Source organism: Thamnophis sirtalis, unplaced genomic scaffold (genome assembly GCF_051295495.1).
Source record: "Thamnophis sirtalis isolate CommonGarterSnake01/CBP01778 unplaced genomic scaffold, rThaSir2_p1.2 scaffold_11, whole genome shotgun sequence".
Classification (NCBI taxonomy): domain Eukaryota; kingdom Metazoa; phylum Chordata; class Lepidosauria; order Squamata; family Natricidae; genus Thamnophis; species Thamnophis sirtalis.
In genome coordinates, this window is record NW_028261391.1 from 55,697,211 (window position 1) to 55,725,102 (window position 27,892).

At 34.2% G+C, this 27,892-nt stretch overlaps 1 protein-coding gene across 18 annotated transcripts in view; it reads left to right on the forward strand.

Annotated features, from left to right (window-relative positions):
- TCF7L2 (transcription factor 7 like 2) overlaps positions 1 to 15,927 on the forward strand; it is a 210,723-nt gene extending 194,796 nt beyond the window's left edge. For 6 of the 18 annotated variants that reach the window (XM_014068017.2, XM_014068014.2, XM_014068016.2 and 3 more), the window contains 4 exons: positions 5,686 to 5,734; positions 6,293 to 6,343; positions 7,449 to 7,521; positions 13,720 to 15,927. In XM_014068017.2, the coding sequence (XP_013923492.1) occupies positions 5,686 to 5,734; positions 6,293 to 6,343; positions 7,449 to 7,521; positions 13,720 to 14,155 (609 nt within the window). In that variant the 3' untranslated portion in view covers positions 14,156 to 15,927. Of the gene's footprint in view, positions 1 to 5,685; positions 5,735 to 6,292; positions 6,344 to 7,448; positions 7,522 to 8,104; positions 8,178 to 13,719 lie in introns of all 18 variants that reach the window. The other 12 variants (XM_014068021.2, XM_014068026.2, XM_014068023.2 and 9 more) reach the window with 5 other exon arrangements.
- Positions 15,928 to 27,892: the final 11,965 nt, after the last annotated feature.

Here is a 27,892-nt window from a genome sequence, read left to right on the forward strand (position 1 = left end):
GGTAGATTTGAATCTGATTGGGCAGCTATAAAAACCATTTTAAATTTTAAAAACCCAAAGGAATACATTGCTTTGTAAAGACAGTAAAAATAAAATGATAATCTGCCTAAATTCTGAAAGCAAAGAAATGAAAATGTGGTGTAAACATCCTATCAATCCATCATATCTGACCTGATTAAATAAAACACTTTACACATGTTCTGCAGAGTCTAATATCCTGTTTAAGCATCTGGGCATTCAAAAAGATATAATTCCAAAGGTTCTGGTTGATAACTCTTAAGATAGCCAACTGCCAAAAAGAGGGAAAGGGGAATTTTAGAATGACATGCTATTCAAACATATACAATTTAAATTGCTCTATCTATGTTTTTGCAATATATGGAGAATGTCTGACTTCTTTTGGCTTTTGATAGATTTTTAGTTTACTTTGTTTATATATTACACTAGCCCATTTTGCAAAATCAAATTCACTCATTCTTATTTCAGTAACTTAACAATATTCCTTAAATTCATTTTTATGAATCTGTTTGATAATGTTGAGTGTTTCTACTTAGATTATTTTAACAAGTTTCTACATAGAAATAAATATATTATCTATTTATATATTTATTTAAATATATCATACCAATCATGGTACATGATACATAAATATCATGGTTAAACATACCATCAATCATATCAAGCATAAGCATCAAGCAACGTACAAGGCAGTGGTGTTATTCAAATGATTTAACAATCGGTTTTCTGCCCTAATGATTTCTTCCAACAACCAGCTCACCAAACTGAAAGTTAACAACCGGTTCTCCCGAAGTGGTACGAACTGGCTGAATCCCATTACTGGTACAAGTTCTGTTTCTGAGACTGGCATAGATGAAGGTTTTGTTTTAAATGCTAGCAACCCATATATGATATAAAACATTCAAATTATCCTTTTCAAATCCATGCCTGTCCCATTTATTAAAGTTTTTTTCCCTATTGTCTCTAGCTTTTTCCCTGCTTCTAAGCAGATAGCAGTGCTTATGACCTTCTTTGAGATAATTTCCTTTGCAACCCAAGGGTATATTAATTCCAAGTTCAAAGTTGTTCCTATGAGTTAAACTGAAATTCCTTCTGCTACCATACAGTCTGATTTCGGAAGGCCATGCTGCAAAACTTGAAAGATTTTTGCCTCCTACATCCCTATCATATTGACATATGAGCATGTTCACTGTCTTAAGCATTTGAACCTTTATAGTTGTCCTTCATGTGGAACCACTGAAAACATATTTCTAACTGCAACTCAAAAGGATAGGCAAAGAAATCTGAGGCATTTCACAGCAGCTTCAAGTTCTGTCCATCTGAAATTCAAGGGGAACTTTCCTACATGTTGGGGATAGAATAGCTCAGCTAACTTTTGCCATCTGAAATAAGAATTATATGAAAAGGTATCATTGGTTTGTTGCCCTCTCCCCACAAATATATGCTATTAGCAATTTTTATTTCCCTAATGTAATGCATAAAATTCAGTGAGATAACAATGGAATGTTCCTGAAGATTCATACAATATAAGGACATTTTTATATTCCAAATGACATTAAGATTCTTAAAATCAATGGAACAGCATAGCAGACATTATACAATGATCAGTGTTTAGGCATTTCAATTTATTCATATTTGTTAAAGGAATAATGGATTCAAGGTAAAGTACTCATTAAAAAATATTGCTTGGTATTTGTATTAGTAAAGAAATAAAATTTACTGTGAAGAAATATGAATAAAGGGACAGAAGATAAAAATTTATAAAATGAATGCCAGTATTTGTTTTGGTTTCCTGTTTTAAAAGAACACAAGAAACTAGAAAAAAGAAATATAAAATGATCAAAGAAACAGTCTTTGCAAAAATAGCTTTCAGAGGTTATTTCAGAGGTAGATTTTATATCAAGAAACATAACAAAAGTATTAATAAGAAAAGAATTTATAAAATTATGACAATAATGGAAGGAGAAAGAAAAGATGTTTATACTATAAGGAATTTTTATAGTACAATATTAACATATCATTTTGTTTTCTACTAGTTAAAACAGTAGAAACTTAATTTAGCAGTCATCAATTTAATGGATTTTAAATTAATTGGACAAAAATTGAGTTCATACTTCACCATTATTTCGCAGACAATCACTTAGGCTTAATGGATAACTCTAAAAATTTTCTGGACAATTTACATATATTGTAATTATGCAAACTATGAACATTTCAGAATTAATGGACATTTGTGTTTAACACAAATACTCTTTCTGTCAAATGAGCCATTAAACAGAGGATATATTATACAGGTAGTCCTTAACTTGTTAAGTGAATCACTGTAATTATTAAATTAGTAACATGCTTGTTAAGTGAATCTGGCTTCCCAAATAACTTTGCTTGTCAGAAGGTCACAAAGGTAATCTCATGACCCCAGGAGACCGCAACTATCTTATATATGAGTCAGTTGCAAGCATCTGAATTTTGTTCATGTTATCACAGGGATGTTGCACTGGAAGTAAGTGTGAAAAATGGTGATATGTCACTTTTTTCAATGACGTAACTTTGAATAGTCACTAAACAAACTGTTGCAAGTTGTATATTACCTATATTGTTTTTTTTTAAGTTGATCGATATTTTGGATAACACATTAATGGCTGCCATTAACCTCTGAACACTGGAAAGCACAGAAATTGAAAATCCACCTCTTGTAATTATGGATTTAGAGGACTATGATTGAACAGAAAAAGTAGAAAATAGAGGTTTATCTAATCACATAAAACAGTTCTTTAATACATACTTCTTATAAGTCTCTAATATATAGTCTAGAAGTATATCATTATTTCCAATGTTCCATGTGCTCTTGATGTAATATATCCAATACCAATTAATATACTATGATATATTTAATAGGATAACATATTAATTTAATATAGTGTAATTAAAATATATTACACTGCACACACTATAATAAACTTAGATGTATCTAAATACATCTAAATAGAAAAAGATAGCTTACATAATTTTTGATAAATTTACAGCTGCAAATTATAAAATTGTTCATAAGATGACATCTTCACATTCCTACTATGTTTTCCTACCTTTGGAGGGACATGTCCACAGCATTCCTCCTCCTATTGGCATGAGAGAAATTGAAATAGTGGGACAGTTATATCAATACTCTCCTCGTTATGGAGATTGCCATCTCATATACTATATGCTGTGCCTATTTTAATAAAAATATCAAAGTTGGATGATCATTTCAGAATCCTTTCAGATTAGAATGTAGCTGTTTTTGATATCATGACCAAATCTTGTGCAACTGCTATTATAGATAGCCAGCATTTGGCCAAATTGAGTTTTATTGCTGTTACTTTGCTACTTTTATTTAAAATTGATGTAAATGACTGAGTGTATTTTAGCATTTCGTGTATTTTATAGTTGCCAGTCAAAAACACCAGGCAGTCCAATTTTATTCATTAGATGTTGCAGATTAAGAATTGCAACAAAATGTGGCAGACTGCAAGTATGCTGTTCAGGGTATGCTGTCTGCTTTTGTTATTCTATTTACTTGATTTGTTATTTGCCCCTCTTTAATATCAACTCATATCAGTCCTGACTTCTATTTCTGACCCTCCTTCATCTAGAATTTTCCTCCCTAAATACCGTATGTCAAGAAAATTGTTCATTACTTACTTAAGTGGTCTTATTAGGGGCTCTAAATCTTTTTCCAATAGGTTCTTTTATTATATGATGATAATGAAGGAACTTGTTTTAGTAAGAAATATATTTCCCTTGATTTCTCTTCTAGAGGGACTTACTTTGTTATATTTCACTGTTGTCCTATTCTTCCAAACTAATAAATGATATATTATGCATCAATAAAATTTGTTATGACATCTAGTCCTGTTTTAGAGACAGTATCCTGTTTTTGTATTTTATGTTCTAAAGCACTTAACTATTTCTCTAGTAATTGATGTAAAATTTAGCTTGCTACCAATATAACTGAGTTTTTAGCATAGGAACCTCTGAGATATGAGCATAGGAACCTCAGTTGTGAAAATATATCCCAGTTCCACCCCACAAATCACCCCATGAAAGGTATAAGTGAAACTGGGCCTTTGCTACAGTCAGTCCTTATTCAATTGTTGGAGCATTCCCAGTAGTGCATTAAATTTTAACAAACAAGGATCCAAATACACAGCCTTCCCCCTGTCACCAAAAATTCTCCTGAACAAGACTTTGTCTGTTACATCCAAAACAGCAGGATTGCAGTTTACCTGAATGAGGAAAGAGAAGCAAGTTCAAAGGCCTTGTGCCTAGATACCTATAGGAGCTGTATCTTCAAAAAGAACATTCACATCTCCTGCTCTTGCTGGTACATTCCAGGTAGCATACATATAGGTAGCATAGTGGACATGCCGAGTTGAAACCCAAAATGAATTGTTGAAGTGGCATCAGAGCTATTGAAAAGAAGACATGACAGATATAGGGAAAAAACCCTGCCAACCATTATCATACTTTCTTATATTTCATTAAGGAGAAACTCTCACTCTGACAGTATGATGTCCATTCACAATCGACAGAATATTTGAGCTGTGTCACTTCCTTGTAAATGGCCATTATTATTTTGTTTTGATGAAAAGGTTTAATGGGCCATGTAGTGTCTAGCTTAGGCCAATAAAAGATTAATATATCTTATTTATTTACTGCTTATAGAAAAAAAGTTTATTTATTACCAAAGCTACAAAACGTTCCTTTTCATACACAATGAAAGTTTTTGAAGACATTTTATAAAGTTACATGAATGCCAATACAATTTCCTGAAGTTCTATAGCAAAACATAATTTTCTATACAGAGCATTTCCATCCTTTTGTATTTAATTTATAATATTTTGGAAAATGGCCCATACTTTGCACTGTTTTGAAATTCATTCTTATTCTTGGTTCATATTTATGAGAACTTTCTAAATTCTTAAATTCTCTGCAAATGAGGTTGGAAAGAAGAGTTGAATGTGGAAGAACATGATAATCCTTATGTATGTTTAATTCTTAAAGTTGTCAATGAAACCCCAGTTTATTTAACCATGATAACATGCTGATTTAGAGTATAATTATGCAGAATGGGAAGCGCTTGAAATTTTAAGGATCAAACTAAATGCTAACATTTAGTTTGATCTTAAAATTTCAAGCTCTTTCCATCCTGCATAATTCATCCATCTGTACACCATTTCCCTATTATTTACTATCATCAATTACACTACTACTTGTTTACACATTATAGTTTTCTAAACAGTTATAGTGAGAAATGATCTACTGTATGCTTAATATGTTTCACTGTTTTGTTTTTTCATTCTTTTTGCAAGACCAGCTTGAACTTACATGATTTAGATTGTGAATTTGTGTGTCACAACTGTTTCATCAATCCTTAGCCATACTTTTTTTTTAGATTAAAGCTGTCATTGGGTTAAGCTACCAGTTTTGGATATGGCTGCATTATCTTTATTAATGGAATGAAATGTTCAAAAGGAAGAGTATAATTTAAATTATTATTATATCATTTAACTGTGTGTGTTTTAGTGGTTTACAGCATTGTTGTAAGAATTGCAAAATAGTCCTTTTCCCTCATCTCCTTTTGTAAGATGCTTTTGTAACAATCTTTTCATGTATTTATATTTCATTCAGGGAAAGAAGAAGAAGAGGAAAAGGGACAAGCAGCCAGGAGAAACCAATGGTAAGTAAAATTAGTATTTCTTCCTTATAGAAACAAGGAAGGCCATAATTTCCTAATTAGAAAGTTAGAAAGTTTGTAGCCTTATTTCTTAGAAGTCCATTAGTCCATCCAGCTTTTTCTTGCTGTGTTTTAAATACCACTAAAATTGGTTTCATACTGCTTGCCTTTTAAAACATGTAGCCAAAGAAGTGCATGGATACTCCTGCAATAGTAGTCACATTTTTCTTTAATAACTACAAAGCCATTCACCATAGCGCCATAGTTTGTTAATGCATATGGCATTTTTAATCTAAGATATTTGCTGTGTCTGTATGTATCTGTGTGTGTGTGTGCGTGCGCATCTGTGAGCTTGACATTAATTTCAGCTGTACCTGTGTGGTCTGATGCATGCCTTTACAATGGTAAATTACAGCCATTGTTTTTTTTTAAATTAAGGAGGTTTGCCATTCTTTCTAGAAAATTAGAAATACTGCATAGGCAATCTCATAGTCAATTTTGGAAAAACCCTGATTATTTTTTTCCTTTGAAGACTTTGTATAATTTGTTCTTTTTTTTCAGAACACAGCGAATGTTTCCTAAATCCTTGCCTTTCACTTCCTCCGATTACAGGTGCTAATGTCATTTTCAGCCATTTAAAAGTAGTTGCGTAAATTGCTTTACATTTTTTTCCTTTTGCCATTTTAGATTTTATTAACATTTAAACACTGACATAACAATAATCATTCACACATCTGTAGCATATATGTATATTTATAATGTGCTATGATTGATAGTTTTGTTTTGTTTCTGATTTGTTATTCATTACAATGGCAATTAAACAGGAATGCAGTAAAAGTAACTCAGTTATACTAACTGTGCAAATTGAATATGCAGTATTTCTTTAAAGAGACTGATCTAAACTGAAAAACCCTTAATAATGAACCTCCTTAATCTAATGGCATTTCACGCAGCACCCACTAAGTCTTCTCATGCCAGCATGCAACCACAATATTTTTTAAAAAATTATTTTATTTTCCATTTCTATTCCAACATATTCATGGCTATTCTCTGCTTTACTTGCATACTGCTTGCTTCCATGCTTCTGATCATTTTGATTTCTGGCTGAAACTAACATATCCATTTTGCTATCTGCTTATTCTGAACCATTTTTAAAAAGAATAAAAGAACAATAAATGGAATGTTTATTTCAAAGCTGCATTATCCCCCCCTACCTCCTCCAAAAGAAACTTTTCTTTTATTCCATTTTGTTTCATTTTTAAAAAGAAAGCATGTTGTAGATCTTCATATTGAACTGATCCTCCCTACGCTTATTTTGGTGTTTAATACCCAGCCCAACTGTACAGTCCATCAAGCCTTGTTCTCATATAGCTCCTTTTGAATCTGGAGCTAATGAAGGAACAGTTGATGGCTGCCTTTTCAGTGCCTCTTAACTGGTTAAAGTTTATTTTTTTTATAGACAGTCCTTTCCAGGGATACTGCAGCTTTAATTGCAACAGCTAATCTCAATATTTTGATAAATGCAATAGTCACTATTTTTTAAAAAAGAAAAAGAAATGAACAATCAAACGTTTATATTATACAGTTAATAATGAGGTCATTGATTTTATTTCCTTCTTATTTTTATTTTTATTTCTTTTTTTTCTTCTTTTTTTTCTTATCTTCTCTCTTTCTCTTTCTCTCTCTTTCTGCTCGCTTCTTTCTTGACCTCATTCAGACCTGAGCGCTCCTAAGAAATGCCGAGCGCGCTTTGGCCTTGATCAACAGAATAACTGGTGCGGTCCCTGCAGGTGTGTATAGTCTCCCCCCCTCAACTTGCAATGGCTGGTTTTGCAGCTGGTTTATTTGGTACTTTCCCTGCCCTTCCCTTTTCTCCTGCTTCGTTGCTTTGTAGCTCTGTGTTGTGATCTAGAACACACAAGGGAGTGGAATGCTGCTGTGAATGATCCTCTCTTTCTGTTTAAAGGATTTTGCTCTCCTTCACCCATTTTGTTTTCTTCCCCCTCCTTGTCACTGCGGCTAGCTGAAAAAAATTCCCACTGTAAGACGGCGTCAGCCTAGACTTGCACACACAATTCCATCATCCTCTCTGGAAAGTTGCATACATTGTTAGAAAACATTGCCAAACATCCTTTGATATCACAGTGCAGCAGTTCAGCAGACAAGACACAGGGCTAAGTCAAGGTGCACAGCAGGTGTAGGCATTGTAGGTGTGTGTCACCTTGCAGAGATCCTCTTTCTTTCATGCCCTTTGGTCTGAGAGATTGGCAGTGAACAGAGTGAAATGTTAGCTGTAGCTGAGATTTCGCATCCAACTGAGCTCTATCCACCATTGTGTTGTTGTTGTTTTTTATGTTTACCTTGTGCTAACAGATGCAAATACTCCCAAGAAGTGTCGGGCATTGTTCGGGCTTGACCGACAGACTTTATGGTGCAAACCGTGCAGGTATATAACCCATTAGGCCTTTTGGGAAGTAAATGAACTTTGTCATCTTAGTGTTACATGTGTGGTTTATTTTTAACCCTTTCCTCTTCCTGCTCTCTTCCTTGCTTCTGTGAGATCAGATTGCTAATAAATTTTGATCTTTGACATTCTTTGCTGATTCAATACAAATTGAATTTTCTTCCTTGAACAATATCTCTTTTGGTACCTGAACTGGATTGGTTATGCACACATACTCATCTGTGGAGAAGTAACTCACATTTTTTTTTATCCAAGCAAGAAACTTCAGTATTTCTTGTGTTAAGTAAGCATTTACCTAAGGATCTCTGTGTATATGTAGAATCTCCAAAGGATATTAAAAGGTGTTATCATTTGCAACAAGATATACTCAGATCTGAGCAAAGAAGATGCAAATTGGAATTTTACAACTTACAATGTTGAATCATTCAAATGATGAATGGCTTTTTACTAATGGAACAGTTTTATGCCTTCTCCTCCAATGCTCTGCACTCCTTTTGGCATGTCATTTATGCAATACAAGGGGGCACAACTATGAGAAAGGAATTCATCACTCGATCTGATGTTCATCTTATTACTAAAATGTAAAGTTGGCATACACAGAAGTCACCTAGAAGAAATATTTATATTAGTGCATTTGTTAATTCAAGTTGAGAATTAAAGGCACGCAAAACAACAACTGAAACAACCTTCTGCAGGTTTAAGATCCCTTGGTAAATTCTGTAGGCACATGGTGAAGGGAAGCAAACTATCTTTCTTTCTGCATTTTTCCCCTAATTATGGTTAAATTTGTTATTTCTCTGTTCTGATCCAAGCAGTCTTTGAATTTGGACTATTATGATGGTAGGTATTTTAATCTGACACACACTCTTTTCTGTATGTAGTGCTTCCCTCTTCACCTTCCCCTCTGATTCACACCCTTATCATATGCTTCATTCCTTTTTTTAGAAAGTAGAGCAGTTATTCATGTTATATGCATGCCAGTACTGTTAGTTTTGTGATGCTGAGCTATACACATGGATTGAAAATGATACATTTAATTAATAAAGTTCATGCATAGTCCTGGGGGAGGGGGTGTTGAATTCCACCTATACCCTGTAATTTTCCATGCATGCTTAAGAACTATGATTTGTGTGAGAGAAGCAATAATAATAGCAAATGCTGTTGTCAAGTCATATATTAAATGCCTAAATTTTATAGCTAAAACTCATGTGACCAAAGGCATCTATTCTTGTATTAATCAAACATGGTATATTGAGGTAGTGTTCCAAATTTGTACTCAGTAAAACCACATGTTTTGAGCTCGGAAAGACCAACAGTGTTGATGTCACAAAAACAGCAGGTAGAAAAAGATCCCCTTATTTAAGTAATAGAAGATTTTGGCATAGGCATTTCCAATTAGACATTACATCTGTGCATTTCCATATTTACTCTACCCTGGCCTGCAAAAAGGGCATAGATAATAGAATATAATTTCTGATCCAGTGCAAGACCTTTAAAAAACCCTTTGGGTGGGCCATATCTTGAGAGAAGAACGGAAAGGGATGGCATTGATTGTCAGATGTAATTTCCAGTTTACTGTCATTACTCTAAATTACAGTAGCATCTTTCATTAATCATGTATTGTAACTGGAATTTCCAGTTTTGAAATTTCTTGTTATTGATGTGGAATGCTTTTAGTATACTATCCTTGAGTTGTGCACATTAAAAATGGCATGTTCTTTTAGTAGAACATAATTTCATCTGGATGAAAAAACATTCTTCAGACTAGGACTTGGAAGCTATAATGTGTGTACATTTAATCTTGTAGGTTTTTAAAAAAAAATTGCAATAAATAATGTTACATTACAGCCCTTAAAACCATGTGACTTTATTAATATACTGCAAGTTCATTAATGCAGTAGATTTCAAACAGACAAATAATATTGTTAATTTTGAAAAATCAGCTTCGTAATCAGTAAGACCAAACAGCTACTCTCATGTCACGATTTATAGAAAACTTAGTAGTCCACCTTTTTATTGATTTCTTGCTCTCAGAAGGAATAGTGGTCTATTCTTCATAGTCCCATTTGGCTACAACATTGAAATTAAAGGTTTGTTTGAATTTTATTTATAATATCACTTCTACTGTAGATAAACAAATAATTGTGGAATAATAACAAAGTATCCTCAGTTTTCATTTGGGCTAGATTTTCTATGTGGGGTGAAATACCATTTATTGAACATTAAATACTTTGTTCAAAGATATATTGATTGTTAATTGAACATGATTTTAAGCTAAATATTTTGTCCACACTCCAGTAATTCAGAAATAAAAAGGAATAGATACATTATCTATCTGGTAGTATATATCCAATGAAACACCCTAACTATGTTTGTGTGTGTTTTTAAATGAAGCAAGTTACTAATACTTGAATATATGAAAATAGTGAAGGTAATACATGTATTCTAAATAATTAAATATTAAGGTGGCCTGATTAGAATATCCAGTGGTCAAACTTCTTTTTTCACCTCATAATATTGATTCACATAAAATCAACTAGAAAATAAGAAAATACCTATTTTATCATTTGGATGATAATAGCACAGGGTTTTCTAAACAACAATCTGAATATAATCTAAATTTACCATTTGTTCTGAAAATGTTTATGGGTAGAGAAAGTATAAATATGCTTCAAAGAAATAAAATAATAAGAGGAACAGCATTTTTCGTGGAAAACACAGCAGCCACTAGAATCCTCTCAGAATTCAAAGCTCATTAATCCAATTGTAAATGTATAGCTAATGTATTTCATCTAGGTGTGCAACTGTAATTGCACATGTCCTAAGGCACATTAATACCTGCTGTCTTTCAATATGTAGAGATAAGTTTGCTCTAATTATAGTGGATAAGAGACTGATTTTAATTTGAAATGATTTTTAGAAACAGTTGACAGCAACCAAACTCATAACATCAGCAAAGAATATGGCAATAAAGTTTCTGGATTACACTACATTTTGACTTAATGTTTATATTTCCTTGGTCAAGTATTGCAATATATTTAAATTGAACAAGAGAAAATTGTGTGGTAGAGAGTGAAGTAAATTAAATTTTGAGCACTGATCCCAGCCCTACTATATATGAAATGTTCAATGTAGGAATATGTCACTATCATCGTCATCTCAGGACAAGAACATGTGTACTTCTGTTACTTTCTGTATTGGCTGATCCTTATAAGTTATATCTTTGGCAACCAGGACCGCAAAGAGAGGCATGTGTAAGATTGATGACGGAAGGAAGGGCGCTATATTTTGAAACCGTACCCATTTACCCATAAACAAGTATACACCTATGCTTTGTGCTGCATGGCCTGCCAGAACTTTCTACCAATAGCATGGGAAATTATTTACATGGTCCGCTTTACATTTACTTGTAGGGACTTCTGTACTACTTGGAAAACTGCTTTGTTCGGGCAAGACTTTGCATGCCAAATGCTAAATGTCTTCATAGAATGAATTCTTCAAATATGAATAGCACTATGTCAGCTATATTGCACATTTCCCTTGGGCCAGTTAAAAATAAAATAAAATACTGCTTTAAACACTTATTCAGTAGCATTGCCTCCTTTCTGCCCGTAGAGACTAATTAAAGAGTAAGGCATAAAGGATATGAAATTAGAACATTGAACTCCATTAATTTAAGCCTAATATAGTTGTGATTAGTGTATAGGAGATTATTGTATATAGGTTTAGTAAGGTTTTATTTAGAGCCCACCAAACTGCTCTTTCTGTCTTTTTCTTGCCTTAATACAGCATGATTTGCTATTGCCTGCCATCTCAACCTTTTCTGTTACTTTCTTACCTTTGTTACAACTCACTTTTAATGGTTTCATTCTTAAATTTTACATGCATGCCTCTCTTAATTTCTAGCATGGATCAGTACATTAGTGTGATAAAAATTCTAACAGTTGAATGTGCTTTGGGCAGAAAATCTAACTATTGAGGGGGAAAAAAAGTTTATTTCCAAATGTGTATGAAAACTCTATGGAACAAATGTTTTCAGATGCCAAGATTTATTTATTCAATGTTTTTTAAACATGGCCTGTTAGCTTCTTTATACCAAATGATTGGTCCATCTTCTTCAGTATTGTCTATTTATCAGTGGTTGTGGTTTTATATGAGAGGGAGTATAAAGAAATGAATCTGGGTCTTCAGAATGAAAACAAACCTCTAACTCACGTATAATTTGTGATCAAAGCTGCAAAGTCCTGCACCCAAACAGACATCACTGCAATGAAAGGAAAGCTGTGAAATGAAAAGCAGCAACAATAAACTGCATATTCCTTTATTGGATTTTACACTAATAACTTTCTGGTAACAGGAACCTGTCTTCTGTACAGGTTTCTTTCTCAGAATACTGCTTAACTGCAATCTATGGCAGTATCCATTGTTCTTTTTACATTTTTTGAAAATATTAGCTAATGCTTTCATCATGACAACAAATGTGCAAGTTATTTTCAGCTGGTTAATTTATTTTACCCTCATGAATATATTTAGCAAAGAAAAATCGGTATTTTCTATGACCGGTTTATATTTGGTCTACAAGCTACATTCATTGTTAGCGTCCTATTTTTGTTCTCCCTATAGACATATCTGCTGAATACTATGCTGCATTGTGCATTGGGCAGGTGTCATCTTTATATAAGTTTGATAAGTGGGGCATGGACAATGGCTTGACATAATAGGGCTGATTTACTCTTTTAAGATGATACTGTTGCTTAATGTGTGCACTGCACCAACCATTTAGACTTTCTTTAAGTTGCCAAAATGAATTCAAATGACATTCCTCTAAATCAAAGTAAAAATTGAATCCTCTCACTCGATCCTTAGAAAAAAATAATATATATGATAACTTAAACCCTGCAGGTAATACAACCAGTTATTCTTGTTAACTTGGATGATACTTATGTTAATCTTTCTTTTTCTTCATTCCCCACTTTTATTTTTCCTACTTTCTCTTTTTCTTTTTTGTCTCTGACACTGTTTTTTCCCCCCACTCAACATGGTGTGGTTCTAAACAGAAACATTAAGAAGTGATAGATATTCACCTACTTTTGATTCATAGGAAGCAGGACTTAATGAAAGGAGATTCCTGAGTTAATATATAATCTAATTATATAAATAAAATTTTAATGAAATTTAAAATATTGATTTGGTATCAGTCAGACAGAATCAGCAATATGGTAGTTGTTTAATGGAATGAGAATATACAAACTACAGAATTAAACAATAAAATGCATTCATTTAATGCAAAAGTAATGTGATTTTTTTTTTGTTAAAACAGGCTAAACAGCAAATTGCTCTAGATAGCAGAGACAGATTTCTGAAATAATGATTGTCCAGTAGTAACTAGTACTATGTTACTATATTGGACGTAGTTAAGGAATCCAGCATCATTTGTTGGTCTTTTAAAAAAATCTTATTCTGATTACAATTCAATAGCATATTTTCTTGTACTTACAGGAGATATATTTTTTTCTGTTTCTAGGAGAAAAAAAAAGTGCGTTCGCTACATACAAGGTGAAGGCAGCTGCGTCAGCCCACCCTCTTCAGATGGAAGCCTACTAGATTCTCCTCCATCTTCTCCTAACATGGTAGCCTCCCCCACAAGAGACTCAAAACCACAGACTGAACAGACCCAGCCTCTCTCACTTACATTGAAACCTGATCCATTGGCACACCTTTCAATGATGCCACCTCAGACATCCTCCATAATCCTGACTGAAAGCTCTACTGGCAAATCCAATGGTCTGCCTGCGAGTAATTGTCAGAATGGGGCACTGGACCATCAGTCAGCCACTCTACAGCAATCAGCACCGGCCTCTTCGTTAACTCAACCATCAACATCCTCTTTGCATTCCCATAATTCTTTGGCTGGGACACAACCTCAGCCCCTGTCACTTGTAACTAAGTCTTTAGAATAGCTTTAGCTTCTGAGTGTTCTTTTTATTTTCATTTTTGTGTCAGGATATTTTTTTTCCTCTCATTTGTATTTTTTTAAAAAAAATGGTGCCATATGGCTGGCTACATTAGTTAATGTCAATCAAGTTCATTGGTCAATATTTGACCCATTGTTATTTCATTTCTTTTTCTTTTTAAATATGTAGATGGAAAAGAAAGCCTCATGATTCTGCCAAAATTTTTATCAACAGCTGTTTAAAGTCTTTGTAGCGTTTAAAATATTATATATATATATACATATAAATATATATATACATAACTGTTATGTAGTTCCAATAGTTTAATTTCAAAGAACTGATTTTAAAAATGAAAAAAAGAAGCAATTTTGAAGCAGCCTTTGTTGAAGGCGTTGGTTCTTTATTATTTGTATTAAATACGAGCTTGCGAACCAATCATTTTACATCTGGTTTTTAAAAATTTTTTAAAGGCACAATGAATGCAGTGCCACTAATTTTTTCCATTTTTTTTCTTTGTGCGATACAACTTTTTCTTGTGACGTTATTTGTTATTGTTTAAATGTACAGAAACAAGGGTTAAAATGTGTTAATATGCATTGTTCCATGGTGTTGTCCTTTTGGGGGGAGGGAATGCTACTCAATTAAAAAATATCACAACGCTATTGGACCAGTAGTATTTATTGCTTTAGAAATTGCTTGTTGTTACCTGTATGTTGTCCATTTTTTAAATGTTTTCATTTCTCCCCTTCAGATGTTTTGTAAAGTTTATTTCCCTTTTAGTGTACACACCATATATATATATAACAACTCATTTGTACAAGGTTTTTAAGTTTATGTATAAATGTTATATATATTTTTGTTTATTACTTTTTGTTTTATTTACTTTAATTCTTTATTTTGTTTTCTATCATGCAGTTGCCACCAAATGGACATTTGCAGATGGATCAATAGTATGTATGTGTGTGTATATAAAGCTTATATATAAGCTTTAAAGCCATTACATGAAATAAGACTTGAAAAATTAGCCCAGAACTTTTTTGCGATGCTGTTGGAAATACAGCAGTGTCTCCTTTTGGAATACAAATAAATTTCCCTGCCAGTTGTAGACTGTGAGCAAAACTTTATGTGCCAAAATTCTCAGTGATTTTTGTCTTTACACAACAACTTTTTTACACTGTATTTTTTTCTTCATCCTGTTTTGCTGTGATGTTACATAGGTAGATATGTATGTAGTTTTTAATGTCACCTATTACAGATGTGTTTAGTAGCAGATTGTCCAGAAAGCATTTAAAAATGAAGAGGTATAAACCCTAAAGGGCCAAATTCTGTATAATAGACTGTTCATAAAAGGAAAAATCAGACTGCCACTTCTATGTACACTTAACTACATACAGGTAGGTAGCAAAGTTTTAAAAAAAATCCTAGGCATGTTGATGTTGCAAAAGAATTTTTTTAAAGATAAAATGCTGTATAAAGCTGAAAAAAATGTTCATCTGTTCATCCAGTGCCATTGTAGTTGACATGAAGCTATTGTAAAACTGTCTCCAGTTTTCTTCTCTGGTTTATTAAAGATGCTAACTATGACATATTTTTTTGGCGGGGGGAGGGGATCCTTTGAATGTTTTCTAACAGTTGTGATGTTACTGTTCTGTTTTATTGCTCTTATTCCAATTTTTCATTTTAATGGTTTGGAAGCCATTTTTGTAATGAATAAATGTCCATGCTGTACAGTATCTGTAGCATGCAGTTCTGGATTAATAAAAGCAACTTAGTATGTGCAGATGAAAAGTTTCAGCTCATTTACCATAGGCTTCCTTTAATCCTTGGACTACCTCACAGCCAAAAAATCCTTCAACATTGTACTTTTTGCCTCCATCTTATATAACAGCTACATAATCTCTGTGTTCATAGTTTGTGTAATAAATTGTCAACAACCATGGTAAGGATAGTTAGTAAATATTTATTAATTGCTAATCTGAAGGCTGTGTAGGAAGTTTTCTATTCAGAACAATATGCAATTGACTCAGAACAATAAGAGATGGGACAGGTAAATTATTGCTAGGAATTGCCCAAATGTACAGTATGTACTAAATTTGGACCCCATGATCTAATAATTTAAGATAATCATTGAGACTGTTGTTGGGGATTTTTTATATAAAAAAACTAGGGGTCCCTTTAAAAAAGCTAAGAAATTCTAGTAGTTTCAAGAAGCAATTAAAAGAAGAAGCACATAAGTCTCAGTGCTTCTGCTTTCCATAACTTCTTGCAGTAAGCAAAAGATGATAATTTTCCTCATTCTACATTATTTGTTTGTTAAATTTTTATTCCACACTATCTCCGGAAGCTCAAGATGTTTAGTTGTAGATTTCCCTTCAATATTGAAAGATTACAGACTTCTTTCCTTGCCTAATCCTGTGACTGGAACTTACTGTAAAAGTCCCATTACAAATACTAGAAGAAGGAAGAATTTCTCTTTTACGTTAAATCCTACGCTTGTCTCAACACCTTCATTCTGGATTTTCAATAAGCGCAAACAAATTGTTTCCTGTATTGGAGAACAGATGCAACATCTGCATTTAACTGCAATGATAAAATGCATCTGTAACACATAAAATACTGAAATGACTGTTACTGCCAAAGACTTCCAATTACTTTTTGTTAAATTCAGTTTTAGGCATTTGTGCTTTAATGGTCCATGGTAAACTTTACGAGATTAATCAGTTCCAAGAGTTTTAGACATCAGTTTCAGATGTTGTAGAAAATACTTATTCCATCAATGTATGAATCCTATATTTGGCAGCCAGTTTTGTTCTTGTTTTCATTATTATTATTTTCCCTGTCCAGCATTATTTTCTCACAAGGGAAATTCATCATACCTTTTAAGAAGTGATAGAAAAGTATATCACTACATAAGTCCATCACAAATAAAAAATGTGTCTGGAACATTTGATTTAGAATTTATGCCCAAAACTGTTCAAGAGAAATTTGTACAGTTTGGAATGGTTTAGGGGAGTTTTGCTTTTTGAAGATTCTTAGAATCTAATCATATGCTAAATTTAATGGCTATTTTTCACCTAAAAATGAATAGAGTTAACAATTACAACATATCCATATTTTGTATGTATATTTACAAAATGTAGATTGATGGACAATAATACCATGAACATAGGCATAGTTTTGTAGCATTCTTCCACTTGCATCTATACAGGTAATCCTCAACTAACAATCATTAGTTTGACAAGCATTTGAAGTTATGACAGCCCTGAAAAAAGTAACTTACACCTGGTCTTCACACTGACACTTCACGGAGTCTCCACAATCACATGATCAGACTCCAGGTATTTGTCAATCAGATTGCAGTATCCCAGAGATGTGATTGACAATGGAAAAAGCCAGATTCACTTAACAGTTGTGATTCTCCTAACACCATACAACAATTGTGATTCTCTTAACAACCATGCTTAATGACTGTGGCAAAAAGAAGGCAATACAATTGGGTGCATCTCAGTGATGGCATCACTTAGCAGTGAAAGGTCTATCCCAGTTGCGGTTGTAAATTGAAGATGACTTGTATTGGAGGTCATAAAGCATAATAGTCTAGAAGATGATATAATGGATAAAATAAAATAAAAATAGGAATAAATATTGTTTGTATTTCTTTTTTCCCTGTAAGATATGGAGATACTTAAACCAGAAGGGATCACATCCTGTATTCCTTTTTCTACTGTCCTATATGGTGACTGCAGATAAGATATACTAGTAATGCTTTAAAAAATATTATGAAGTTTACAAAAAGATGATATTAAATAATCTTGTATAATTTGGAGATAGTATTAGGCCCACCATTTTATTTTTATTCAATTTGAACTATTTATATTTATAATTTATATTTATAATACCAAGAAATACAAAATTTAATTTGTACTACCTATAACTGAAATAAGAAACCATGTTGTGACCGGAGACAAAGTTTCTAATTACTTTATCCAATCAACTTTGATTGTGCAATGATATAGTGATGACACCAGGGTGAAATCTTATTACATCGATTTGCCTCCTCATTTAATGATAAAAAAATCATAACATACAACACTGGTGACCTGACATTGTATTTCAACAAAATGATCTTTCAGGACATGAAATTGACATAAAACTAAGGCAGAACAGTCACTTCCCAGTTGTTTCTTACCTGTTCCTGTCCTATATAATTATTTTAAAAAGTATATTTGCAGCCATGAGTACTAATTCACCACAAATTTTGAAGAAAAGATCGAACATAACGTCAAAAATACTTTTAAAAAGTAAAACAGTTTTTCTTCAAAATCTTGCATATATTTAACATAAACCTCCAAACAGGTGAAACTAAAGCAGTGTGTAATACTATAAAGCTCAATAAAGACATCCTGTTTGGAGTATTATTAAAGTTCCATAAATATCTGCTGCTGAAATGTAAGAAAGTGGTGAAAGACCTACATTGGTGAAATTCTGGTCTTCGCAGCTCTTAAAAGGATAGAACAACTAAGACATATATGCAGTCATTTCATTATGGTTTATTTAGACTTATTAATTGAATATAGTTTTTACCTTCCAGTATTGGAGACAGTGCTATTATGCTAATTTGCTATGACTGGATTCTTTCTAGACTTCTCTCACTGTTGAAAGAGAGAATGAAGGAGTGTAACTACAAAAGACAGACCCAAATGTACATTTTCCAAAAAGATAGCTGGACAAACCCAAGAAAGTCCAATTGCCTTTTGGAAAAAGTACCTTTAGGACAACCGTGACTTGAATTCCCCCTCCCCCCCCCAGTTTTTTATATTCCAAAATTTAAGAAATGCATTAGGACATTAGGGGAAGGATTTTGTTCTGCTGTGTGTTTATTTCTTCTTTCATTTGTCTTAATAGTTGCTAAAATCAGTATTCATCCATGCAGAGTGTGAAGTACACTAGAACCTTTTGACTTTATGGTCTTCTCTCTTTTCATCTCCTTCATCTAGCTTTTGTTCAGATTCAATGTCTTGCTTTCTATCAGCATTATAACCCTTAACTTATTTTTGGTTCAACAAATTTTCACAAAGCCAATTGATCTTGCATGATACAAATTGGAAATGTTTCTTCTTCCTGGGAATTTAAAATGCTCAAGAACCCTGCATGCCATGACATCAGAACAGGCAGGATCACAGTGAACAGTACCATGTCACTTCCATATGCCATTCCTACTCCTTTCCTACTCTATAAATATTCAGTTTGTTTTTTTCATCTCAGGACTTATTCAGTAAATATCTAAAATATATTAAATTCAGTTACAAACTTTCTCAATTTCTTTTGTGTTCAAATATAAACAGAGTAATTAATCTTAAATGTACAATGATTGCATAAGTAATGATTTTAACAACTTCCTTATTCCCCAAAGTACTGTTTCAGATAGATAATATAATGGTATAACAGTTTAAATCTGTTTTTTTTTTAATGCTGAATTAGCAAACAGGTAAGGAGAAGAGATAGTTTACCTATATGGAATTAATTTATTTTAGAAATGGGATCTTTTAAAATAGGTTTGGTATGATAGTAACAATTATTTCAGGTTGATTTAATTTAATATATTCACTATCAAAAACATTTGCCCTACTTTCAAAATACTGTTTTACCTATATATACTACATTCATGAATATTTAATTAATTAAAACTACTTTAACAACTCTCTCAAAATCAGCATCTGTTTACCTATTGTAAAATATCGTAATGTGTTTTAACCTGTTTGATATAATGGATTCTGAAAGTGGATTATAGATCTGACAACATGTTAAAGACAATTCAATTTTAAGTATAATTTTATTTTACTTTTTCATTAATTGCTAATCCTGGAGGGAGAAAATTACAGCTACACAATTCAGCTTTGCTACATTTTTGTTTACCTAAGAATGGTGGCAGCTAGATACTAGCTGGATTTGGAAAATCTCCGCAGGTCAAGCTTGATTAGTAGTTGCAGACAAATGTCTATTACTAAAATATATCAAAGATATAGACTAGGCTGCTAAGTCCCTCCCGAAACACTGGAAAAACAGCCATAGCAAGAACATTCCATATTGGTGCTATTTGCCCAAAAAAGAGAAAATAAATCATGTCTATGTAATCACAGAGATCAAATCAAATAATTTTCTTCAAATCAAGATAATCTTTTTCGCAGGAAGTGGGAGGCAACTTTGGTCAAACATACCTGGATTCAGAAGCTAAGGGAGAACACATCCTTGGCTAGGACTTAATGGGATATTACATAACATTCTTAGATTGTAGGTTAAAGTTGAGAAGATGCCTAGAAGAAGGTAATGGCAAATAACTTCTCTATTGTTGCCAAGCCAAGTTGATGGTTATATCTATGAGATATAATCTATGAGTCCAGGCAGGGTTGTCTTTATTTTTATGAATATGTACCATACGAGCCATGATACTAGCAATAGGAAAGGATGTCTTTTCTATGCTTGGAAGAAATAAGAGAGGGAAAAGAAAGATTAAATGTGCAGACAGGCCCTGAAAATATCCTTTTTCCATGTCTGACATCATTTAAATATGCAACTATTAGAGGAAGTAATTGACCAGCATAATATATTGATTTCTTTGAGTTGGGCAGCTGTGTGAATCATGGGAAGACATGCTGATGAAGTCTTAAAATGATAAAACTTTCCCCAGCAGGTTTCAATTGATTGTTGACTGATTTTTGGCAGGTAGTAAAACCAATGGGGCTGAGAATTCACCTTTAGAACTGGAAGTGTGTTTTTGTGTCTGTGTTCTTTTACATTGCTCTTTATGTCATATTAGGTTGATGAAAAGAAGCACTGTCCAAAACAACTTCTCAATTGGAAGGGAACAAAAGGTGCCCACAGAACCCCTTGATTTCTAAGGTCTTTTATTGACACCTCCTTTCTGTCATTCACTCCCCTCATTCTCAAGCGCTCTTATCCCAATGAAAGAAAAACGAGTCTAAGGAATAGAATGAAGAATAGGACTAAAAGTTAAAATTCAGAAGAGGGAAGGCTTTCTAACATTTTGAGATTGAAAGCAGCTAGAAAGAGGAGAGTAACCCTTATAACAGGTTTATGTGGGAAAGGAAAGGAAATCACAATCCTATTCAAGGGCATGACAACACTATAGCTGTTTGACATCAGGCATCCACCCCCTGAAGTCTTCATCCCCACCATATTTGACAAGTCTAACTGTTAGATATTAGCTTCAGCTATAATGGTTTCTACCAAGGTCCTCTGTACCGGAGGGAACAGAGATTTAATCTCATTGGTCGAAGGGTCTGACAGCTCCCTATAAAAGGGCTGCTGTCAGACTCAACCTTCGCTGGATTGTACATAGTTGCTACTGAGTTAATAAACAGCTGTTGTTACCATTAGCCTGTGTATGCCTTTCCATTACCCGATCTAACACTAACCTCAGTTATCAAATGATTGTCCATGCCTGCAATGCATATTGGAAAGCAATCTGTAAATTGTTGCTACAATTATTATGTTCACACAGGCTACTAATATAGTCTTTCTTAAAATGGTTTACAATATATCATACAATAACATTAAACGTTTGTGTTTATATATACTGTTTGTGTTTACATAAAGAAGGGGGGGGGCATTTTCCCAAAGTCCAAAAAGCAACAAATGTAAACATGTCCATTTAGAAACCAACAGAATCTGAGAAATCCCAAGCAACTGAATCAGGAGGCAGAAGGTTTCCTCTCAGATGAGTTCTTTTAAAAAGGAAAGACAGAAATCCCCCCCCCCTTAGATTGATCTATTTATTTGTGATAATGATGACTCAAATAAGGTCAAATAAGGGATCACGGTCCAAAATGAAGAACTTGCTTCAGAAAGGCAAAATAGGGAACAAGGTATCACACATCAGTCGCACAAGAAGAGCAAGGTATGCAAAAAGAGAAGTCACCTTCTGGTTGGTAATTCAATCATAAGGGATGTAAATTTAGGAAAGGATATGGAGATTTTAAAAGAGATCAGGTATCTGCCAGGTGCTACTGCCAGCAGAGACAAGAGGGGTATTCTTAAGATAGTCAAGAATGCAAGTAAGAACTGTGATGTTGATGCTATTGTACATCTTGATCTATCCCAAAAAGATGTACTTTCTGTGAAGAATGATTTCCAGAGCTTGGGGTATGAACTTAGTAGTATAGATTGCAGGCTTATCTTTTCAGAGGTTTTACCAGTATATAAGGAACAAAAAGGGAAGGGCCAGTGTGTAGCAGAGTTTAATGTGTGGCTAAAGGAGTGGTGTAAAAGGGAAGGCTTTGTTTTTATTAGTCATGATGTCTGCAGCTGGTCCAATGAAAAACTGTACAAAAGAGATGGTTTGCACCCATCCAAGAAAGGGACTGAGTTACTTGGCATTAAATTCACAGATTTTCTGGATAAACATTTAAACCGAACAGTGGGAACAGAGAATTAATTGATACAGACCATTTCTGTCCCCAGCAATCTAAAATTCATAGGATTATCAGTGCATGTAACACAGATGTTTGTGCGGGTAAGATTATTACTCCTGCTGTCAAGCAAAACCAAGCATTTAATAGTGAGTGCCATACCATGTGCATGAATCATACAAGTGGCAAGAAAATAGGAGCAGTCAGGCATAACACAGGTTATGTAGACAGTAAACAGAGGGTCAATCAAAATGGACTCAAATGTCTATACACCAATGCACAGAGTATGAGGAATAAACAGGGTGAATTAGAAATTCAAGTAAAAGATGGCAGATAGGATATTGTTGCCATTAGAGAAACTTGGTGGGATGAAACTGACAAATGGAACATACAGCTAGAAGGATTTAAATTATTTAAAAGAAATAGACCAAATAAAAGAGGAGGTGGAGTTGCACTATATATAAGAAATAATTATCTCTCTACAGAAATAGAACACAACAATGATGAGAACTATCTTGAATGCATTTGGGTCAATCTTAAAGGTTGGGGGGGTGACATTGCCATAGGTCTATACTACAGGCCACCCAACCAAGCAGAAGAAGTAGATGAACTTTTTGCTAGTCAGCTAACTAAGGTATGTAGGAAGCACACCACAATAGTAGTGGGGGATTTTAACTACCCTGACATCAACTGGGAAACAAACTCTGCACCAAGTGGAAGAGCCAACAGGTTCTTAACAAACCTAGCAGACAACTTTGTTTCCCAAAAAGTAGAGAAGGGAACAAGGGGATTAGCCATATTGGACTTAATTCTCACTAACAGAGAGGAAATGATAGAAGGTGTTGAAGCCACAGGAACCTTGGGAATAAGTGACCATGCAATATTGGAAGTCAACATTATGCAAACACAAGTAGTAGAACAAAGTGAAACTAGAGTCTTGGACTTTAAGAGAGCTAATTTCAATAAACTTAGAGAGAGCTTGGGAAAAATTCCATGGATGAGACTCCTCAAGGGGAAAACAACTCAAGAATCTTGGGAAATTTTGAAAAATGAGATTACAAAAGCCCAGTCTAGCATAATACCAATGAAAAAGAAAAGTAACAGCTCCCAAAAGAAACCAGCATGGCTGCATAAACAACTCTCTGACAAATTGAAAGACAAAAAAGATAAGTATAAAAAGTGGAAAAGGGGGGGGGGACATATCTAAGGCAGAATATCAATAAATAGCTCGAGCATGTAAAGATGAAGTGAGGAAAGTTAAGGCTCACAATGAAGAAAAGCTTGCCACAAAAGTAAAAAATAACAAAAAAAGCTTCTTCCAACATGTTAAAAACAAGAAAAAGACTAAGGAAACAATTGGTCCATTGCTGGGAGAAAGTGGCAAGAAGGTGACAAGCAACAGGGAGAAAGCAGAACTATTTAACTCATGTTTTGCACCTGTCTTTTCACAAAGGGATAAAACAGTCCAACCTATCAAAAACAGCACTACAAAAATCAGATTAGGAACACAAGTTGAAATAGGGAAGAAAATGGTAAGTGAGCACCTGTCTACCCTAGATGAGTTCAAACCACCAGGACTGGATCGGTTACACCCCAGGGTTCTGAAGGAACTGGCAGATGAGATCTCAGAACCACTGAACTATATCTTTCAGAGATCCTGGAGCACTGGGGAACTACCATAGGACTGGAAAAGAGCTGATGTGGTTCCCATCTGCAAAAAAAGGGGAAAAAACAGATCCAAGAAACTACAGACCTATCAGCCTGACCTCAATACCAGGAAAGATTCTGGAAAAGATAATCAAGCAACAAATTAATGAACACCTAGAAGCAAACAAAGTAATAGCCAAAAGCCAACATGGGTTGTCAAAAACAGATCATGCCAGACTAATCTTATTGCATTCTTTGATAATGTGACAAAATTAGTGGACCAGAGGAATGCCATTGATATAGTTTACTGGTCTTCAGTAAGGCATTTGATAAGGTAGACCACAACCTACTACTAGATAAAGTAGACAGCATCACCACCAGATGGATTTGTAACTGGCTGACCAACAACACTCAACGTGTAGTCATGAATGGAACTGCATCTTCATGGAGGGAAGTATGCAGTGGAGTACTCCAAGGCTCTGTTTTGGGCCCAGTACTCTTCAACATCTTCATCAATGATTTGGATGAGGGAATAAATGGGGAACTCATCAAATTTGTAGATGACACCAAGCTGGCAGGAATAGCCAACGCTCCAGAAGATAGGCTAAAGTTACAGAAGGATCTTGACAAACTTGAACATTGGGCACTATCTAATAAAATGAAATTCAATGGTGAAAAGAGTAAGGTTCTACATTTAGGCAACAAAAACGAAATGCACAGGTACAGTATAGGTGGTATCTTGCTCAATAGTAGTAATTGTGAAAGGGATCTTGGAGTCCTAGTGGACTACCATTTAAATATGAGCCAGCAGTGTGCAGCAGTTGCCAAAAAAAGCCAACACAGTTCTAGGCTGCATAAACAGAGGGATAGAATCAAGATCACATGAAGTGTTAATACCACTTTATAATGCCTTGGTAAGGCCACACTTGGAATGCTTCATGCAGTTTTGGTCACCACGATGTAGAAAAGATGTGGAGAGTCTAGAAAGAGTGCAGAGAAGAGCAACAAAGATGATTAGGGGACTGGAGACTAAAACATATGAAGAACGGTTGCAGGAACTGGGTAAGTCTAGTTTAATAGAAAGAAGGACTAGGGGACAAATGATAGCAGTGTTCCGATATTTCAGGGGTTGCCACAAAGAAGAGGGAGTCAAACTATTCTCCAAGGCACCTGAGGGAGAACAAGAAGCAATGGGTGGTAACTAATCAAGGAGAGAAGCAACTTAGAACTGAGGAGAAATTTCCTGACAGTTAGACCAATTAATCAGTGGAACAGCTTGCCTCCAGAAGTTGTGAATGCCCCAACACTGGAAGTCTTTAAGAAGATGTTGGATAGCCATTTGTCTGGAATGGTATAGGGTTTCCTGCCTAGGCAGGGGGTTGGACTAGAAGACCTCCAAGGTCCCTTCCAACTCTGCTATTGTATTGTTGTATTATTTATTTTATTTTGTTTTGTTTGTTACTCATGTACAAGATAAAAGGAACAAGGATAAACATGAATAAGAACACAAGAAATGGGTACAAATAAATGGGGACAGTAGGACAGGGATGTTAGGCACACTAGTGCGCTTATGCACACCCCTAAATCAGATCATAGTCATACTTTGTTCTTCCTGTCTTGCACAGGGTGGACTTTCATGTGTTAAAACTGTTGCGCGAGGGCTGGCATGCATGCACATGCATGCGCAACTCAACTTGAGCAAGTTGAGCTGCACACGTGCTTGCCACCTTACTGCTTGCACATCTCAGTTCTAAATAGGCTATGGCCTGATAGTGGACCACAGCCCATTGTGGATCCCTAGCCTACCATGCATCTCGGCATGCTGCTAGCTGCAAAAATGGCAAACATAACAAAACTGAAAACTGGAGATTTCTTACACATTTCCTCTAAGTAAATACGCAAGAGTAATATTCTTGTAAAATAGTGGATGGCATCAGGTCTTCTCAGGAGCGGGCTGAGTTGCAACAGTATGGTTTGGGTATGGGAAGAAGGATGTTGTGAACCCAGCAAAGAAGAGTATTTTTTCCAGTTCAACAGGGAATGCATTCCAGAGCCTAGAAATACATACAGTTTGGATCTAAAATTAAAACCCTATACATTTCAATATAGTTACAAAGCTGAGGAATTGGCAGCAGAAAATGGAAATAGAAATCGGTGGTTTGTATAATTTTACACACACTGTACCATATATATATATATATATATATATATATACACAAACACATATCCATTCATTTATATATAAATATTTCTATAAGCTTAAAGATCAGAAAGTCCATGGCTGGCTCATTAAGTTACAAGAATTTGCTTTCAGTTGTGTGAAGACCATTTCATATGCCTAATTCAGAAAATGTTAAGAGATAACAAAAATGTTTTCAACCCTGTTCATAACAGCTGAAAATAATTTCTTTGGTAGATTCCTTGCAGGCTGATGACAGGTTCTTAAGTATAAAGGTAGGGATGGTTTGAATGACTCGCTTTTCACTAAACACCTCTGTATTTATGTGGCTTCCCGTGCTTCAGTTAAATCCCAAGGGACACCATCATTAGGCACCTCCACTAGGTTTTTTTTTTTAGATACGGAAGTAGGATCAGCCAGGAAGCTTGCAGAGTGATAGAGAGATGTGTAACTGAAAACAGAGCTGGCTCTTTTCTACATCTCAGAACAATAAGATTTTTCAAAACTCAGAACCATTGAGAATAAGGTGGGAAAAAGTTGGGAGAATTTTTTTTCACATGGTTTAGAGAATTGGAAACAGATTTTGAGTATAGCATTTTTTCAGGCTGAGGCTACAATGGACTACAGGAAGAAACTTGAGAAACAGTACAGCTCAAAAACCAGGGACTGATAAAATGAATTTTATCAGACAAAGATAAAATTAAGGATGACAATCTGAAAATAGTTAGTGTTTTTGACACTGAAATATATAAGACCACATCATATTTTAAAAAAAACATGCAAAAATGTTTTAAAGAGAGATTTTAATAATAAAAACAAAGATGTTTAATGAACTTTGTAAAAATATCAGTAGAAATGTAAAATAACACTAAACGTCTTAAAATCATTTGTAACCTGAACTGTATTTGGTTAGATGAAGTGACACCAGCTTACTGATGTGCCGTCAGCAACAAGAAAAAGCATGCTTGGCTATATATTTTACATTATAGCCCGATTTATAAAAAGAATTTTATAATAATATATGCTTAGGAATATTTTACTAAAGAAAAACTAATGTGCCAGAGTCAAAACATAGGATCTGCAAAGTTCCCTTGGGTATGCAGGTACTGATTTCACATCAATAGATGGCTCAGAGTAATGAAAATGAAAAAATGCTTTCACTTTATAAGTTCAACAAATATAGGTTAAGAATTTTAAATTAGAATGGACATCAACTAGTAATCAGGGCAATGACATTCTATACCAACCTCAAGTTGAAAGGCACCATCACATAGAATGTAATAGTCTTCTTAAAGAGATGCAAATGACAATGTCAAAGCTTCTCAGTGCAAAAAGAACCACACTGACACTCCATCCCTTTGGCTGGGTCATCATTTATCAGCATATTGATGATTAATATATGGACCCAATATATGGACTCTCTAAGTGTCTAGTTAGGAAAATTATAAAATTGTGCCTTCCATTCCCAGTCCTCATGAATGGTTGGAA